This window comes from Syngnathus leptorhynchus, chromosome 20 (assembly GCF_054491065.1).
Source record: "Syngnathus leptorhynchus isolate UIUO chromosome 20, UIUO_Slep, whole genome shotgun sequence".
Lineage (NCBI taxonomy): Eukaryota > Metazoa > Chordata > Actinopteri > Syngnathiformes > Syngnathidae > Syngnathus > Syngnathus leptorhynchus.
This window is the reverse complement of record NC_141214.1, coordinates 1,093,606-1,112,880: the sequence shown is the minus strand read 5'-3', so window position 1 is coordinate 1,112,880 and position 19,275 is coordinate 1,093,606. Positions and strand designations below refer to the sequence as shown.

General features: G+C 44.8%; 3 protein-coding genes and 2 non-coding genes across 6 annotated transcripts in view; 3 read left to right on the top strand and 2 right to left on the bottom strand.

Moving 5' to 3' along the window:
* The window catches only part of trps1 (trichorhinophalangeal syndrome I), a 95,308-nt gene extending 77,809 nt beyond the window's left edge, over nt 1-17,499 (bottom strand). Inside the window, exons 1-9 of one of the 2 annotated variants that reach the window (XM_085900204.1) lie at nt 13,135-17,499; nt 12,915-13,062; nt 12,747-12,790; nt 9,223-9,295; nt 8,494-8,589; nt 7,347-7,758; nt 6,703-6,793; nt 6,302-6,412; nt 6,026-6,116 (exon numbers count right to left, since the gene is read on the bottom strand). The gene's annotated coding sequence lies outside the window, so the exon portion shown is untranslated. The remainder of the gene's footprint in view (nt 1-6,025; nt 6,117-6,301; nt 6,413-6,702; nt 6,794-7,346; nt 7,759-8,493; nt 8,590-9,222; nt 9,296-12,746; nt 12,791-12,914; nt 13,063-13,134) is intronic. The other variant, XM_085900206.1, reaches the window with a different exon arrangement.
* On the bottom strand, nt 8,786-8,857 carry trnah-gug (transfer RNA histidin (anticodon GUG)). The gene has a single exon. It is a non-coding gene; the product is annotated as a tRNA-His (tRNA).
* Nucleotides 9,866-9,937, top strand: trnah-gug (transfer RNA histidin (anticodon GUG)). The gene has a single exon. It is a non-coding gene; the product is annotated as a tRNA-His (tRNA).
* On the top strand, nt 10,275-16,210 carry clptm1l (CLPTM1 like). Its single transcript, XM_085900213.1, has 18 exons — nt 10,275-10,548; nt 11,069-11,942; nt 12,012-12,106; nt 12,198-12,387; nt 12,462-12,637; nt 12,715-12,793; nt 12,880-12,997; nt 13,062-13,156; nt 13,240-13,324; nt 13,429-13,532; nt 13,706-13,771; nt 13,869-13,919; nt 13,987-14,069; nt 14,137-14,171; nt 14,245-14,300; nt 14,385-14,429; nt 15,450-15,565; nt 15,643-16,210. Exons 2-18 carry the CDS (start codon nt 11,778-11,780, stop codon nt 15,725-15,727), a joined length of 1,644 nt encoding a protein of 547 aa, XP_085756339.1. The 5' UTR covers nt 10,275-10,548; nt 11,069-11,777; the 3' UTR covers nt 15,728-16,210.
* Nucleotides 16,611-17,999, top strand: rplp1 (ribosomal protein lateral stalk subunit P1). The gene is made up of 4 exons (XM_085900214.1): nt 16,611-16,834; nt 17,382-17,456; nt 17,529-17,646; nt 17,739-17,999. Exons 1-4 carry the CDS (start codon nt 16,763-16,765, stop codon nt 17,819-17,821), a joined length of 348 nt encoding a protein of 115 aa, XP_085756340.1. The 5' UTR covers nt 16,611-16,762; the 3' UTR covers nt 17,822-17,999.
* The last annotated feature ends 1,276 nt before the right edge of the window (nt 18,000-19,275 follow it).

The following is a 19,275-nucleotide window of genomic DNA, read 5'->3' as shown; positions in this document are numbered from 1 at the left end:
CTGATGCGATGCTGGCACACACACACACGCACACACTGGAAAATGTAATTTGGATCTATCAGGAGACCTTGACACCTTCCAGCAAAGTGAAAACATCACACTCTGCATCAGTAGTTTCATTTGGATCCATTGTGACAGCGGTTAAAAATGGCCAGTACCAATTCCGGCTGAGAGTCCTATCAAGCCAATGGGAATGGCCATAAAAAAAAAAAAAAAAGAAATATGCTGACACGAGAACAAGCACGGCAGAAAATGGATGGATGGATGGAAGGCGAATTAAGATTTAAAGGAGAGCGAGGGTCTCCAGTCCAAGCGCTTAATTGATTAATTCATTGATCAAGAGTCCATTTTTAGAAGCGACGACAGACGCGTGACAGAGGGAAGAGAAATAAAGTGAGTGAGGAAAAGGACGACAGGCTTAAAGGAGATGGAGAGAAAACAGGGAGTCATTCGAGCTCTTTGGCAGCATCGCGCTCCTCCTTTTGGCTGTTTGCTTGGGTTGCCGCGGCAACGGCTAGCCGGGCTGCTGATAAGTTAAGCAGATGGTGCGGTCTTTTTGGATGGCTCGCTGGTGGCAATGAGTGACTGCCGGACGCAAAATATTGATACTGATAGGTTCCGGCGCCCTGCGATTGGCTGGCGATCAGTCCGGGGTGTAACTCGCCTCAGGGGATAGATAGGCTGCAATTCACCGTGACCTCATCGAGGCATTTTTCGGGCAAAGAAAAAAATGCCCAGAGGAAGAGCAAAGTTGTGAAAGTCAACCAGTGGCAAAAACACATGCTCCTTGCACGTGCTGAAATGAGGAATTTTCTTTCACAGCTAATTACGCATGCTAAGGTGTGCTGGTCTCTTGCCAGAAGACACTCAATGAATGATGACTCTGCAGGGGAAGAAGGCGAGAGATGCTTGCACGATGAGGAAAGAGAAAAATGTGCTCAGCGGAGATCAGAAATCTGCATTTGTGACCATTTCACACAAAGACAAATTGCACGTCTCCTTCCCCGCCGAGAAGGGAAACTGAGACGAGGGGAAAAAGTCCACATGCTTGGTTAAAAGTCAGGCACAGATAAGAACGGGAGGAGACAAGAACGGATGGAGGGGGCCAAAAGACGAGGAGCATCACGCCTGCTAACGGAAAGGCGAGCGCTAACATTCCTGGCCGAATAGATCAGCTGGCAAGACGAGAAAGACAAACACGGCAAAGGAAACCGCGTCTAGACTGCTCGCTCACACGCACGCACGCACTCACAGATGCGACCTGCTACCACGGACAATGTGGGTGACTGCTTCCAAGAACATAAACGGGGAGAAGGATGATGATGATTCGAGTCGAGGAAAAATCTGGCCCAAACGGGGTCGTGGCGGCTCGTCAATTGTGACCTCCAAATATGGACTCGGCGTTATTTTCGGTCAGGCTCGGACTGATTTGAGTAGCTTCTGATGGGAACTTGCCCTGCCCAATATGGCCGCCACATTGACGTTGCTTCGGCAGGCTGCTGTATCATATCTGTTCTTGTTACTTCAACGTTGTCCTAATGCTCATCTTTTTTCTTTTTGTAATGATTTGCAAAAATGGCAAACACATATTTTTGTCGAAAAAAAGTGTTTGCATGTGTACAAGTGCTTGCCTTGACATTGACTGTGGTCTGTTTTATCTGAAGTGACTCAAAAAGATTTGTGGTAAAGATAACTTCTGGTTACACTCAGACGGGCTTCACATCTATGATTAATCCTCTTTCAAGCAGCTAAAAAAAATCCAGTAAGACACGACATTTATTTTACTCTATGCCTCAGCTCAAAGAGGAAATCCGCAAAGTTAAAATGAAACTGATGTTGGGCTTCCGGGCTACACGAGGACGGTAAGATTGGCTCTTTAATAAACAGCAGTGAGTCACGCTTTTACATTTGCTACAAATTCGTGATATTTGTCATCCACATCCATGTGAGTCAGTTTCCTTATGAGTCGCACGATGACACCAGGCGAAGAAATACATGACTTGATGCCAACATTACCGACCACGACGAAGACTGGGGAGAAAAAAAAAGCACAGGAAGTCAGTGATGAATGACCTTGAGTCTCATCCGAGAAAAGTTTGCGCTCGGTTGGAGGACGTGGATTTCTCAAGGGACCGGGATCTCGTACAGTCACCTGACCCTGACCTCCATATGTGCGAGGGGAGCTTCCTCGCCGAGCTCTCCCGAGTGATTGACGGGTCAAACGGGCTGTGCGCTGATTGCTAATTGGTCTCGGGTAAGTCCAAAACTTTCAATCAGCTCCACCACTTGGAGTGGAAAATAGACTTCCGTGACACCTCAGCGAGTTTTCTCTCCAATAAGAACCTTGAAGGTGACCCGCTCACTGGGATGCCTCCAACTAGCCACGAAAGATGCCTATCGTGACCTTATTAGACGTGACGACAAGTCGCTCAAAATTTGCTCTGGTGCCAAAGTATCGAATCTGTCCCATGGCTCTCACCTGTTGGACTCCCAGATGAAGACTGTGGTAGGTTTATACACTAAAACAGACTAGCTCAACCTGAAAGTTCCCGTTGCAATCAGCCGTGCACTTTGCAAGGCGTTTGATGTCTTCGCCGTATATGGAAATGAATTGAAAGAGCTCGGCGGGACAGCGAGCAATCCAGCGAGGCGAGTGCGAAACGCTCGCCGAGTCGACGGGAAGACGGCGGCGGGATCAAAGAGCCAGCTTGGTATTATCCGGAGCTTCTTTGATGAGTCGGGAGTCGGAATTTACCACCTTCATATATGATCCAGGAATATTATTCCAGGAAACAAATGTCTGAGCGGTCGCCATGTGTCGAAACATGACAAATAGCAAGCGGCTCTGAAGGGCAAGACTGGAGCTTGTACATGCGAGATGTCGCCGCCGCTACAATTCATTCCGTTACGCGCTTTCAGAAAAGAACAGATCAGATTAGCCGAGGATGACGTTTATGGATTTACCGCCGATACCGCGACGTCTAATCGGAATTCAAGAGGGGTCCTTTTACCTAAGTAACTAAGTGACTAATCACATTCTAACCATCGCTACTTGGTAAAAACATACTGTCACGGTTGGAATGGAGCAGGGCGACCAAGTGCAGCTTGGACCAGGGTTTATTGGAGGAACCAAAGACAGACTCTGCAAACTGACATGACTTAAAACGATAACATGACTGACTAACCGAAAACAGACTTGAAAACGACAGGGACCAAAAAAGACATGAAGACGACACGACAACAAAACAACCGCAACAAAAAGACAATGATCCGACGGGGCATGAGGGGCAGACAGGACTTATATACATGACAGGTAACAAGAGGCAGGTGAGAATAATCAAACTAATCAGGGGCACACAGGAGGGGAGGGGCGAGCACACAGACCGAAACCATGACAACAGACACATGGTGGAACGGCTGGGTACGAGACGTGACACATACGACATTAAATTCAATGTAAAGATTTTTGCTTCAAATCAATAGACATTGCGTTGATCCTTCATGTGTGTAGGTCTTGGCCACCAGGGGGCAGTGTAATAGACATAATGCATTTGCTTTCGATGGCATAAGGAAACCATCTTAAAATATATCTTTAAAAATGCACAAACGTCGGTATAGCTGACACAACACAGGAAAAAGGATCTTAGCAGTCGAAGCCGCTTTTGTCTGGGAGCTTCATGTCTTCGTTTGAAGCAGGATTACAGAATATTTGGCAGTTGGTGTCACCGTCAGCGGCGGCCATGTTGGACACGACCGCCACGAGGCAAACCATCTGGCAAATCAGATGCGACTTTCAGTACAGAACAAACCGTCTTACTGAAGCGACATGTACAAATACTTTGTCACTGTACTTAAATATATCTCCAGGTATTTGCTCTTTACTTAAATGTTCATTTTTATTTCAACCACCACGAAGGACAGCAGATAAATGTCCTTGGAATCTTGGGCTTTTATATATCTTCTTCTTTATGTACAGGAACTGAACCAGCACTTTTTGCACACCTACGTAATTATAGACTGTGGGCGCTTTCACCACTTCTGGCGGCCACTCACAACGCCCTCGGCAAATAAATGCCAAACTCGACAATTTTCTGTCGAACTTATTCTAAAATGTTTGTGACGTCTTCATGAATTTATGATTTACTCGCGCTGCTCTGGTGACTTGCGGCAATTTTTAGTTCCTTGGCAGCGAACGCGGCCGTGTTTTAACTGTCAGCTACGCCTGGAAAAAAAAAAAAAAAAAAAAGAGCAAAATTGATGCGCTGGCTCGTTGAAAGAGATGAACACTCTTGAAATGTTGTTGATGTATAGCCATCTCTGCTGTCCTCAACTGAGGAGGGAACTCTTCTCATTTATTACGCATCCAACTAAGCCTACTGACAAAATTAGCAAAGTAACAACAAGGACAAGCCAAAAAAAAACAAAAAAAAACTTGGGAGCTTCCCAAGGATTGGCACGTTTTGAGATAAAGGCCGGAAAGCCACTTTATGCGACCTGAGTAATGACGCAAAGAGAGAAGAAACGCAAACGCAGGAAGGCCTTCAAAGGAAAGTGAGGTCCACAACACTTCCACTTACGAAAGCAGACGATAACCGAGCTGCCGAATTACACTCGTGGGTTGGAAAACACCCTCCATGGAGGTAAACACGTATTTATCAGCTTAACATCTTTTTACTGGTGTTTGCCGACAAGATAAATTATTGATCAAAGTGGCAGTCGGCACTTGTTTATATTGGTCTGGGTGAGTCAATGAATGGATATGTTGTTTTTCAAGCATCTTACTCAGCATGCAACACGCCCTCTGAGCGCAAACCGCAACCTTTCTGATCTCGCGCCACACATTCGCTGTCGAGACGACGTTTTTTTTTTTTTCTCTCTCTCTCAACGTTGTACACAGCAGCGGGCCGGGCCGCCCCGCCAGCGCGGCTCTCCTCGGGGTTTTGTGGCGCCACAACAACATTACGCCGCGTCCACTCTCGACTTGTGACGAGGGGGGTTTCGTTATTAACCAGGCCTGGAAAATGCGCGGGAAAACATGAATTACGTTGACGGGTGTCTTTCATCAGATTTTTGAGAAGCATGATTTGTCACACAACATTAAGGTGCAGCTGCATAATGGAATGAAATCCATTACCTGGGTGCTGAATCTTAGCCACAAAGAAAATAATATTTACTTCTGCTTGAGTGTCTTGAGGCTTTTCTGATATGGGCAATGACAAATGCATCAATTTGCAAGCTACTCTAGATATGCTAGCAGGCTTCTATCCCATCAACTGTTTATATTTCCATACAGCATCTAGCACTACTGCATAAAGTATCTTTTTGTTTTTTAATACAACTATAATATCTCCATAATTTCAGAATTGTGAAGCAGACGAGCAAACCGCTTGTCTGCCCCGGAGCTGATCAGTTTGTGCACAATGTTTGATAAGCATCTGGTTTCGGTCTGATGGCCGCCTCCGTCAAACAAAAGTGCCATCACCCTCTCCTGTCAAGTACTCAAGTGCTAAAATGATGGAGTGACTTTACAAGAGGAACATACGGTATATTGGACTCGTGGGCAGATGCCGGGCATATTATACGATGAGTTGAATTTGTTGCATCAAGTCCGGCCCTGCCTCACGTCGACTTTCCACTCGCCGCTTAGGCTCAGTCTGTATGGATTGCGTGTCTGCTTTTCTAATAAGAGCGCATTGCAACGTTGTGGCATTAGATGGCTAATGTAAGCATGGAGGCAGCAGAAAGGGAGGAAGGAGCTTGCTCCTGAGTTTGTGCTTTTGTCAACAGTGCCATCCAGTGGATATCAACATCTTGGAAGAGCTGGAAAGCACATAGCACATATGATCCTCATCATTTAACAGCTACTTACAAGAGTGTGCTTACATTGTCCTGATTATGACCCACCGGATCCTTTACTGTACATTTGGGTCCATTTTAATATGGCTCAGTCTATCTTTGCCGTTCCACTCGGCAACTAAAGGCGGATGCCCTCACACGGTGCAATCAGAGACACTCGGACACCTACCTTCAAGCAGGTGGGAGGCCGACATCCTTTTCAGGAGATCCATGCTGTGGTGTCCTGTCACATCTTTTTTTTTTTTTTTTCTTGTGCATCTCTGTGAAAGATTGAATACAAAGACTTTGCTTTTGTTTTTTTTGTATCTGGATGAGTTGTCATGGAAACAAAATGTGCACCCAAGGTGGAAAAAGAGAAAACACGAAATGGTTACATTAAGTACACTCTCGCACATCCTAAACAGTCCAGGCATAAAAGGCAGAAGTGAATAAGCTTCACACTCACCTGCACACACACTTTTGCCTTTTCTTCACCAAGAGCAGCAAGCACTGAGCTGATAAAGTTTATCAGGCAACACACACCTGCAATGGAGGGCAATGGAGCCTGCTACCACCTCTTAGTGTGTGCGAATGTCAGTGGGGGGGTGGGGGGGGGGGGTCGCGTTAATGCTGTTGGGGCCCGAGGTGACAATAACACACTTCTCGCTTGAATGTGCAACACATCACTGCACGCTCACAGACTGTGTATGTGTGCTAGTATGCCTATGCGGCCAAGCTCAACTTTATCGCATGTTGGCATCTAAATCCAGGAATAAATGTATTCTTTATTGAACGCTTTAAGTTGTTCCGAGTCGCAAAGTAACTATTCATTCATTCATTCATTTTCTGAACCGCTTGTTTTGTTACCTTAAAAGGGAAGTTGAGTCAAAACTGTTCCTGCAAAATCCATCAATTTTTATCTATCTCAGGGGGCGGCCATCTTGTCACTTGCTGTTGACTGAAAATGACAACACAGTTTGAATACAGGAAGTTTCTGCAGAGTTGCCAGCGTTAACTTATTTTGCAAATATCTCGTGAGTCCCATAATGGGTCAAAAGCGAACAAAAGAAAGACAACAACAACTCTAGTGTGTATTTCAGGGCGGGTAGTAAAGCTTCTCCAAAAGCCCGCTCGGGGCAATGATGAACGCTGCATGGCCGCCTTTGTCACTTTGTCAAGCCGGCTTGTCAGTCACTCTGTCACCGTCAAGCGGGCTCGCGAGCTAAGGCCGCATCAATCACACTCTTGTCAGCTGCAAAGCAAAGGCCTGCCTGTTTGCCGTGGACGGATGACACGCATTTGGGCCACCAAGCAGTGACTATTGATCTATCTCCCCTAAATGAACGCCTGGCCATCTGGCTCATTAAGGAGAGCAAATATTTGCAACTATATATTGTCTGAACAGAATGCACAAAAGAGAGCGCCATCACACACACATCTCATATCCTAAGCCAGTAAAAAGCAAAAGTGACACTTTTCCAGAGTGACACTTTTCCAAACTGCGTTGTCACCTTTTAGGACTCTTGTGTCCGTCCCACTTTGTAATCCACCTGTGTCAAGGAAGTGCTCACTGCAGGTGTGTCAATACTTTTGCTTTACGGCGCCACAGCGCCCCTCCCTGGCAAAATAGTAGAAGAGCAGCTCTTACAAATCTGTGAGGGTTGCTGAAATTGTCTGGTTAAGATAAGTCTGAAGTCTAATAAAAAAGGCAGAGGGACACGAGTGCAAATAAGGATAGAGTATGAACTACAGCGTTTGAATGTGTTCAATTTTTCCTTCTCTTCCCAATCTGATGCGGGTCATTTTCTCTGCGTCAAAGAGCCTTTTGTCACTCGTGTGAAGCTTGATGAAGAGAGCACGGATGGATGAACAGATGGACAGATGGATGGATGGATGGATGGGGGTGAAAGATAGTGCAAACACCTGAAAGAAAGAACAGAATAGGGAGGAGGTGAAGGAGGTGGGGGTGGGGTGGGCGCACAACTCACATCTTGTGAAGAAAGCACACATGCTGAGTTTCAAAGTGGTGCAGTACTACTGAGTGGGCATGCATACTAATTCCCACATGTTGGTGTCTGTCGGAAGGTCACCGCGTACGTTTTCAGCGATCACCGCTGTGACTTATGAATATACTTCATACATGTATTTTTGTGCTAAATGGATCCCCTGCGAGCATCTTAAAGCGTGAACGTTTGATGCCGGTTCACATTGGATTTCCGCTCTTCTTTTCAAAGAGATTACAAGCAGATTGCGACTTGCCTCGCTCCTTTGCACGTGTGAGCATGTGTCGAGTGGACTTGCTGTGCCCTGGTAAAATGGAACTGTCATGGCCAGAATGGGCACTTTGATCATTTCATGTTCATGCAGTGAAGGGAAAAGAGAAGGATGAGTCGAGCGGAAGGGAGGAGGGGAAAAGCTGAGTGGATGGACAAAATAAGGTGAGTGGGGGAGGGACCAAATGAAAAGGAAAAGGGGAATGCAAATGAGAGCAAGAAATATACATTCAAAAAAATCAAAGAGGAAAACTATGAGCGGGCGAGGGCAGGAAGAAACTGGAGGGCACGCGGACAAAAAGACGGGCAGCTGATGGAGGATAAGGGATGAAAGCTTCCTTTCACTCTGGCGATGGGGATGCGCTTCGCATGCCATTCCACTTACCCCCCTTCCATCCATAGTGTGAGATGACTTCCCAGAATTCCTTTCATGTCCACCACACCGGTACTGGTCCTTCAGGATGGAGCCTGAGGTGGGAAACTTCAAGACACAAACATTGTGCATGATTAATTACTGTTGAGAACGGACATGGCAAGAACTTGAGTTTTTGACCCCACTTCTAACACCAAATGTACAAATAAAGTGTGATTTGATTATTGCATTAAGAATTGATTTACAGAAGACAGTGACCGAGCCCTGCTGCAAACAGCACAAATTATATTGAATTGCACGAAAATGCCATGACCCGGATTCGAACCGGGGTTGCTGCGGCCACAACGCAGAGTACTAACCACTATACGATCACGGCATATGTCTGACTGTGAGAAAAAATGTGTGAACTTACATATGACGTCATCAGCTGTTCATTGACACCCACCTTAAAAGACTAATTGTTGCCTGAGTATGCCACAAGAGGGCAGCAAAGCAATACCTTTCTCTAAATAAAAGATGCCACATGATGGCAGAAAAGCACTATCTTTGTCTAAACATCACCAACGTGCCACAAGATGATTAGTGATTAGTTGAAAATGTAACCATCTTGTGATACCAGTGGCAATTGAGGAACTTCATTTCAAGATTAAATGAAGTATCTCAATTCACTTCAACATGTTTGGTCGATGAATAGATAGTTGTGTGTGGGCCAGGTCAAGTGTGCCGATGTGAGTGTGTTACCTTGGAGGACAGCAGAAGGGTATTCAACTAACTTCTCAGCTCGTTCAATCACAAGGCGACAGGGAACAGGAGGCTGCACAGAGAAGGAGAGAAATAATGAAGGCGACAAGGCAAGACGGATGGCGAGAGGTTAAAGATTTCGATAGACGGGCGGGAGAGCAGCGCGGTGGAGGGACAGACGGGAAGCATTAAAAAGAATAGTGTGGACTCGCCAGGGTGGCGCCATTGTTTAATCATGGGGAAACAAGACTGCAGAATAAGGGCTGAATGGAGATGGGTAAATGAGAAGCGTGACAGATTGGAGACCAAAAAGTCAAGCCAGGAGCCTGCCCAGGCACTGGGCGTGGGCGCCCGGGCCGCTGGGAGTCCAATTGGGCTCCAGCATAAGGCTACATGGTAATAAAAAATGTATCATAAAAAAAAAAAGAATTTGAAAAAATACAGTATGTATGTAAAATACCAGTATGCATGTGAAATACACCCCCCTCAAAAAAAAGTCACTGTTTTAAAGCATTAAGTAGGGTTAAAAAGTTGAAACTGGCCTCCAACCAGTGCTCCTATTTTAAAAGCTTATTTTGGGTAAGTTGCAGGGCTGATGACGTCATATGTAAGTTTACACATTTGTTCCGACTAACGAACACACGCCGTGATCGTATAGTGGTTAGTACTCTGCGTTGTGGCCGCAGCAACCCCGGTTCGAATCCGGGTCACGGCATTTTCGTGTAATTCAATATAAAAAAGCAACATTTTCAATCAATTTTCCATCACTTCACACAACGACTCCTGAAGTATTTTAAAGGACATACAATCAATGCATTATGAGAATACATGCAGTTTGGGACAGCATATTGGCGTAAATTGTACACCGCGGTACTTCCATAATTCAAATACTGCATGTTGACACGGGAAAAAATAAAAATTGCAAAAAAGCAGAGATTGCCAAAAGACTACCTTCCGTCGCATTTTGAGGCAACAGTGACAAAATGCAAGTGCCTCTAGGTTACCGTTCATAAGCGAATTTGTATTCCCGCTATTTCTCGCGTTAACCAAGCCGTCCAAATCCCGTCCAAATCCCAAACCAGGAAGTGCGTAACGGAAGTATTGTAAATCCACCTCACATTAAGCGACAGCAAATGTGATTTTTTTTTTTTTTGTTGTTCCCTGAATTGCGATGCGGCTGAAAGGGGTCTCGCGTACATAATATTTGGACCAGTGGCCGAGAGGATGATCTCGTCGCGTTGAATGAGACAGCCGCGAACGACTGCAGCGAGAGAGTCGCAAGAGTCCCGTCACTCGGTTACTGGCAGCCTGACACTTTCTACACCGGTTAGTTTGAATCAAAACCATGTATGCCTTATCAATATTTACGTGTAGAACCAGCATGAGGGCAAATAATAGCCCAGTTGGACGAAGGAATTTGAAACACTTACAAATATTATACTACCTTGTACTTGTTTTAAAAATGAGATGCATTTCATCTCTCCCAGCCACCAGAGGTGGTGGCACAAGTAAAACAACAAAGTAGAAATATTAATTAATGTTCAGGTATATGTACTTCGTATTTATTTAGATAGGCACGAGTACAAACTTACAAGCCTGACTCAAAGACACACATCAAAGCTTGGCAGTGGTGCTTCAACTTGCCAAAATGAAACAGAAATTTACAAAGACTGTAGCAATCAAAGTTTCTGCCACTACAAATTTGTCAAATCTGAAAAGGTGTATGTTTTCTCAGTCACTTAACCCTCGGTTCAATTCTGCCACACATAAAGATGATCCGATTAATGCTGCACCAACAATGATAAAACCAGATGAGCACGTTCGCCAAATGTCCTTGTTGTTGTAGTTGCTGCTTATTGGCATCCAGATTGGGATGGGCCAGCCCTGCAGCTAGCCGAGGAGACGCTGAACCGCCCCGCCACTATGTTTCTGAAATCGTCATTCACCACCCTGGTGGTGGGTGTGTTCGTGGTGTACGTTGCGCACACCTGCTGGGTGATGTACGGCATTGTGTACACCACCCCATGCGAGCCCCCCGGCGGCGCCGGCTGCATCACACCTTTCCTTGCAGGAAACCCTGAGCTCCATTTAAAAATGAGATGCATTTCATCTCTCCCAGCCGCCAGAGGTGGTGGCACAAGTAAAACAACAAAGTAGAAATATTAATTAATGTTCAGGTATATGTACTTCGTATTTATTTAGATAGGCACGAGTACAAACTTACAAGCCTGACTCAAAGACACACATCAAAGCTTGGCAGTGGTGCTTCAACTTGCCAAAATGAAACAGAAATTTACAAAGACTGTAGCAATCAAAGTTTCTGCCACTACAAATTTGTCAAATCTGAAAAGGTGTATGTTTTCTCAGTCCCTTAACCCTCGGTTCAATTCTGCCACACATAAAGATGATCCGATTAATGCTGCACCAACAATGATAAAACCAGATGAGCACGTTCGCCAAATGTCCTTGTTGTTGTAGTTGCTGCTTATTGGCATCCAGATTGGGATGGGCCAGCCCTGCAGCTAGCCGAGGAGACGCTGAACCGCCCCGCCACTATGTTTCTGAAATCGTCATTCACCACCCTGGTGGTGGGTGTGTTCGTGGTGTACGTTGCGCACACCTGCTGGGTGATGTACGGCATTGTGTACACCACCCCATGCGAGCCCCCCGGCGGCGCCGGCTGCATCACACCTTTCCTTGCAGGAAACCCTGAGCTCCAGGTCAGGAAAGCATGATGCCATAAGAAGACCTGATTTTGTGATTTAATGCCATTTGTGTGCATCTTCCAGATGAGCATCTACACAGCCCTCCGGCCCAACGCAGAAGGAGGGCACACCCTCATTCACAAAGAGGAGAGTTTTAATATCAACGAAAAGTTTGAGAGGTCCGGCTGACATCATTATATAACAGCCCATGCTTTAGCAACTTTTGCTTTCACAGAGAACCCACATTATAAGTGTCGGTCTCTTCCACAGGACTGTGAACGTCTCGTTACCCAAGAAGACGCGCAACAACGGCACTCTGTATGCGCTGGTGTTTGTCCACCAGGCTGGAGTCACCCCCTGGCAGGACCCGCAGGAGGTGCACCTGGTGGCCCATCTCACCGCCTACATGGTGCCCAAGCCACCCGAAATCTCCCTCATATCCCGAGAGGACCAAATTGAGGTGAGGTGCCCTTGAGCGTGCTTAACGACGGTTCTGGATGGACAAAGCTGCTTATTTGCTTTGCCATCTCGCAGGATATGACGGGAGAAGCCCGCCAGACCAAACAACGCAAAGAAGAAGAAGCAAAAAGAGGCGTGTCCGACCAGCCTGTCTCGCACTGGCGCTCTCGCCTGACGCTAAACATCGTGGGCGACCATTTTGTTTTCGACAAGGAACACGTTCCGAGTGACGTGCGCCGCTACCTCCGAGCGTGAGGCTCCGCAAACCTTTTTATCTTTACAGGTGTATCTATCCTATCCATATCTATTGAGATGTTGTTATTTTCAGGTTTCAAAATGGCAAGAAGCTGGTTTACCTACCTCTGCTCTTTGTTGATGAGCTCAGCAACCGCGTCAAGGATCTCCTGGTAAAAAAGTTACACACAAAAATTATTTCATATGCAATGACAAGTAAAGCAGCATGAAATTTTGCCACCTCATGTTGTGTTAATAGGAGATAAACAGTACCAGCCGGGTACTTCCTCTTACCATCTCCTATGACGCCATCTCCTTGGGAAGACTCCGGTTCTGGATCCACATGCAGGATGCGGTCTACTCCCTGCAACAGTTTGGTACGAGCCTCAGAATCACTTTGGTCCCGTGCCACCGTTTCACGTTGCCTTTTGCCCTTTGCAGGCTTTACAGAGAAAGATGCAGATGAGATTAAAGGAATCTTCACCGACACCAACCTGTACTTCCTGGCTTTGACCTTCTTAGTAGCCGCCTTCCACGTGAGTCTCGTGCTTGTTTTGGATTAAGGTCAATCAAATGGATAGAAGAGTCAAAAAGATGTCCTCCTCCCCATTGTCGCCAGTTGCTTTTTGACTTCTTGGCCTTCAAGAATGACATCAGCTTCTGGAAAGAGAAGAAAAGCATGGTGGGGATGTCAAGCAAAGCTGGTAGGACAACTATTGTATATTCAAAATGCCCCTCCCCCCACACACAGGCACACGTACACGCCTCTAAAAAAATACCTAAAAATAATACTAAATTCCTTTGCCAGTGCTGTGGCGATGCTTCAGCACCATCATCATCTTCCTTTACCTGTTTGACGAGCAAACCAGTCTGCTGGTCCTCATCCCCGCCGGCATCGGCTCAGTTATTGAGGTGAGCTGGCCCATTTGGTTGTAATTGCGCAAAACTTCAAGTCATTTCCTATATTAGGAGTTTCAATTGTACATGAAGCGAAAACTACCATCCCCTTAAAAACGAATAGCATCCAGATGATTTCATTGCTCGTCTAACTTGTACAACTCGGACTAAGAGGAGGTTTGTTGTAGGTGTGGAAAGTGAAGAAGGCCTTGAAGATTCAGGTACTCTGGAAAGGAGGGAAACCCACGTTCCTGGTAGGTTCAGGGCCACAAACAAACATTGACTACAGCCGTGTTCCCCAAGCAACGCTACTGGGCTGCACACAAAGTATTTTATTTTTTTCCTCTGCAGTTTGGCAAGTTAGACGAGTCAGAGAGAAGAACAGAAGAATACGACACTCAGGTAACCCCGCAAGTATTTTTGCTCTTGTGTTTTGCAATCTAATGAATGTGATGATTCCCCCCGTAAGGCCATGAAGTACCTCTCGTACCTTCTCTACCCGCTGTGCTTGGGAGGAGCGCTTTACGCCCTAATATTCCTGCGATATAAAAGGTTGGTAAGTTCATAAGCGTTGGCTGAAGTGCTCACTAATGGCGTGTCTTGTTTGTGTCCGTCGTAGTTGGTACTCGTGGCTCATTAACAGTCTGGTTAATGGTAGGTTTGGACCGCCAACTGCTTTTATTGCTCAACTTCAGAACTCAATCGTTTTTGTTGTCATTTATTTTAGGTGTCTATGCCTTTGGCTTCCTCTTCATGCTTCCTCAGCTGTTTGTCAACTATAAGGTGAGCTTGCAGCTATTTAACAGTCAATTGTCATCAATGAATATGTATTTAAAACATTTTTTTTTTTTTAACTTTATTTAACAGTTGAAATCAGTGGCCCATCTGCCCTGGAAGGCTTTCATGTACAAGGTGACTTTAATGTTTTGACATAAAATTGATTGCAACCTATCATTCAGCTCCCACATAAACAACACTATCCGTTCCGCTTATTTTCACCTCCGTAACATTAATCGCCTCCGCTCATCACTCACCCCATCCAGCGCTGCTATCTTAGTCCACTCACTTGTCACCTCTCGCTTAGATTACTGCAACTCCATCCTTTTTGGTCTCCCACAAAAACTCCTCCATAAATTGCAACTGGTCCAGAACGCTACTGCTCGCATTGTCACTGGAACCACTGTCTACCATCATATCACTCCCGTTCTACACCAACTTCACTGGCTCCCCATAAAACAGCGCATTGATTATAAAATTCTCCTTCACACATTCAAGGCCATCCATAACCTTGCTCCTCCAGACCTGTCAGACCTCCTTCATGTACACAGTCCTACCCGGTCTCTCAGGTCTGCCTCCAGTATCACCCTCAATGTCCCCTCATTTCATCTGTCAACTATGGGGGCCAGAGCCTTCAGTTGCTCTGCCCCTCGCCTCTGGAATTCCCTCCCCCCGGACATCAGAAACATTGACTCCATCGAACTTTTTAAATCTCACCTCAAAACCCACCTGTTTAGGCAGGCATTTGTCTAATTTTATTGCTCTGCTCAAGAGGTCTCTTTGCTTTTAGACATCTTTTCTTTTAATTGTGTCGATTTTATGTGTGTTCGGCGACCTTGAGTGCCGTGAAAGGCGCCATACAAATAAAATGTATTATTATTATAAAGATGAAAAAATGGTTGAAACGTCTGATTTCTTTTTTTGTAGGAGACATATAAGTAAAAGAGATAATAGTACAAAGATTAGTCACTTATGAAAGTAAAGTCAATTCAACAGAATCAATTCCAAAGTCCATAGTATTGGCATTTGAAACATTCTAGCTTTGACGCATTTGATTTTAAGTGTGCAGGCATTCTAAAATTGACAGTGCTGTTTTACAAGGATGTATGCAAGTGTGTCATTTCTTTTTTTGTTTTAATCAAATGATATCGGCAGGCATTCAACACCTTCATCGACGACGTGTTTGCCTTCATTATCACCATGCCGACATCCCACCGACTGGCCTGTTTTCGAGACGACGCGGTCTTTCTCATTTACCTTTACCAGCGATGGTAAGCACACATTTACTCGCGCACGCACGCACACACGCAAGCGCAACATTTCAGCGAAAGCTCTCACCCTTCCGCAGGCTCTACCCAGTGGACAAGACGAGAGTCAACGAATATGGAATTTCCTACGACGACAATCCCAAAAGGAAATCTCATAAGGACTAAAAAAAAAATGAGGCATTCAAGTGAAGTAACATTAATATCCTTATGTGATTGTAAACGTGGTTTTAACTGGATTCCCCTCAAATATTGAGCGAATCATTCTTGGGAGGATTTAAGAGGACAATTTTGTAATTTTTTTTAGATGACTCATCTCTGTTGCATCCAGCAGACATTTTCGATAAATCTTTTGTTTGCTTTGTCCTATTCCTATCAGGCGACCACTTAATTCCATTTTGCACAAGTATTTAACATATGGAACGTGTTAGTGCCAAATGTGAGAGGAATTTTTTGGAACGTTTATGCAGCTTATTTGCGTGTAGCAGAGTCGCTCTGTTGGATGTTTTTAAATGGGCACTGAAATGGACGGACAAAGTATTATCACACATTTGTCACATTTAGATTCCTTTCCATTGTGCTAATGTGCGACTTTCAGAAACATTCTCTCAAATTTCAGGGTTTCTCTGTAGTTGCAGATTTTTTTTTTTTTATGGTTTAATTGGTATTATTATTTGAGATTAAATAAACTGACTGAATATGTAAACTGATTTGGATGTTTTTTATTCGTGCTAGTGTAATAATGTATGGAAATGGTCAAATATAATAAAATACATGTATATTGTATTGCACATTGTATACACACATCAAAACAAAGATGTAATTTTTTTTTTTTAAACAATTCTAAACCAGAAACTGGCTTTAACCTTTTGTTGCCTATATGTAGTAAGATATAACTGTACTTTTAACTGAAGTATTTTTGGCACGTCTGAATTTGTTTAAAGAACGACGGAAAAACAAAAACCACCGGAAGCCCGTGTGGACGACGTCAGTCGTCACTGGCCTTGCGTCATGACGTCATCTCCCCGCGACGCAGACTATATAAAACAAATTGACGCCCTCAACCGTCCCTTTCTCCATTAACAGGAAGTTGACGTGCCTAAGGTGCTCGGTCCTTCACCCGAAGCTAAGGCCTGGAATCCGGCGACTAGCACCATTTAAGTTAGGCATCCGACACCCTAAACGTGAAAACATATTAATACGATGGCTTCTGTATCCGAGCTAGCTTGTATTTATTCGGCTCTCATCCTCCACGACGATGAAGTCACTGTCACCGTAAGTCCCTCCCGTACCACCTTTTAGCCTCGCCACCAATCGGGTTGATTTTTAGGCTTCCAGTTGCTGCACAATGACCACACTTCAAGTTACGTTTTGAGTGGAAAGGCTGGAAAACGATATTTATAGTTATTTGCCTTTTGACATTTTTAGTAGATATTAGTCGAGCTGCTATCGCAAATGCTAGGCTAACTCTTGGCAGGACACGAGTGATCACGGTCAACAGTATGTACGCGGGAATTTTAAGATTTACTATTATTAGAGTAAATAATAAACGGATTAAAAATGCACTCCGATGGCTCTTAGTTCAAAATGCAAAGAGTGGAATTGTTTCAAAATAGCGCGCCAAACATTCAGTTGCATGTTACAATAAGTCATGTTGTAATAATGCAAACCTTAACTTTTGTTGCCAGTAAAATCCAACCCTACTCAAAACCTGTCCAGCTAATTTGAATCCCTATTTTGAGATTTTTTACAAATTAAAACTTAACTAATGTGAAGTGCCTTATATGAATGCATAACTGATGTATAATCTTTTTGTATGTAGGAGGACAAGCTGAATGCCCTGATCAAGGCTGCTGGCGTGACCGTGGAGCCTTTCTGGCCCTGTCTCTTTGCCAAGGTAATGTAAAAGTGCCATTTCCACACCTAAATGACAAGGACCAAAAACTTAGCTGCATTTTGCGTCCCGTAGGCGCTGTCCAACATTGACATCGCCAGCCTGATCTGCAATGTCGGTGCTGGAGGTGGCGCACCTGCCGGAGGAGCCCCTGCTGCCGGAGCAGCTGTTGCCTCTGCTGGAGATGCCCCAGGTAAAAAAAAATAATATTAATAATAACCAATGTGGGGACTTCACTTTTCAGGGTTCATCATCAATGTGTTCATTTGTCTGTTAACCCCAAAGCTAAGGCAGAAGAGAAGAAAGAAGAGAAGAAGGAGGAGTCTGAAGAGTCTGATGACGACATGGGCTTCGGTCTTTTTGATTAAACAGGCTGTTTTTCTAAAAACAATAAAATGTGCAAAAAAATCTTGTGTGTGTTTCAAGGCCTAGCTAAAAGTAACTAATGTGTACTAGGACAATAATTATATTTTCACATTTCAACACCTTGCATTGTAATGCAGAGGTGTGCAAAGAATGGTCTGATGTTGCTCACTTAGCATTTAATATCAGGGGTGTCAAATTCATCGGTCATAGTTTATGGATAACTAGTTTTGAAATAAAAAACTAGTAATCACATTTTTTAAAAGATTTCTAGAAACATCACTAGTTTTTGAAAAGTGAAGACAACTTGCAATTTTAGTATTGAGACAATTCACAGCCCCTCCACTGCCTTATGATATGGAAGGTGTTGCGACACTGCTGCAAAACCTATTACATATAGACGTGACGTTAGGAATGCCCAAAAATGGTGGTGTACCTAATGGGTGTCCGAGTGACGTCACAGATGAAACAGCCTATCAGAAAGTGGGGGTGAGGGCGGGTGTGACACTTGACCATGATTTTTTTCCTAATGAAGTGACCTGTTATTAGGTACACCTGAAAATGGCGGTGTACCTAATGGAGTGTCCGTGTGACGTCACAGATCAACCAGCCAATCAGAAAGTGGGGGTGAGGGCGGGTGTGGCACTTTTCACTTTCACTTAAACTTTTTCCCTAATGAAGTGATTAGGTACACCTGTGTCCGTGTGACGTCACAGATCAACCAGCCAATCAGAAAGTGGGGGTGAGGGCGGGTGTGGCACTTTTCACTTAAGCTTTGACCATGATTTTTCCCTAATGAAGTGGCCTGTTATTAGGTACACCTGAAAATGGCGGTGTACCTAATGGAGTGTCCGTGTGACGTCACAGATCAACCAGCCAATCAGAAAGTGGGGGTGAGGGCGGGTGTGGCACTTTTCACTTTCACTTAAACTTTTTCCCTAATGAAGTGATTAGGTACACCTGTGTCAGTGTGACGTCACAGCTCAACCAGCCAATCAGAAAGTGGGGGTGAGGGCGGGTGTGGCACTTTTCACTTTCACTTAAACATTTTCCCTAATGAAGTGATTAAGTACACCTGTGTCAGTGTGACGTCACAGCTCAACCAGCCAATCAGAAAGTGGGGGTGAGGGCGGGTGTGGTACTTTTCACTTTCGCTTAAACTTTTTCCCTAATGAAGTGATTAGGTACACCTGTGTCCGTGTGACGTCACAGATCAACCAGCCAATCAGAAAGTGTGGGTGAGGGCGGGTGTGGCACTTTTCACTTTCACTTAAGCTTTGAGTATGATTTTTCCCTAATGAAGTGGCCTGTTATTAGGTACACCTGAAAATGGCGGTGTACCTAATGGAGTGTCCGTGTGACGTCACAGATCAACCAGCCAATCAGAAAGTGGGGGTGAGGGCGGGTGTGGCACTTTTCACTTTCACTTAAACTTTTTCCCTAATGAAGTGATTAGGTA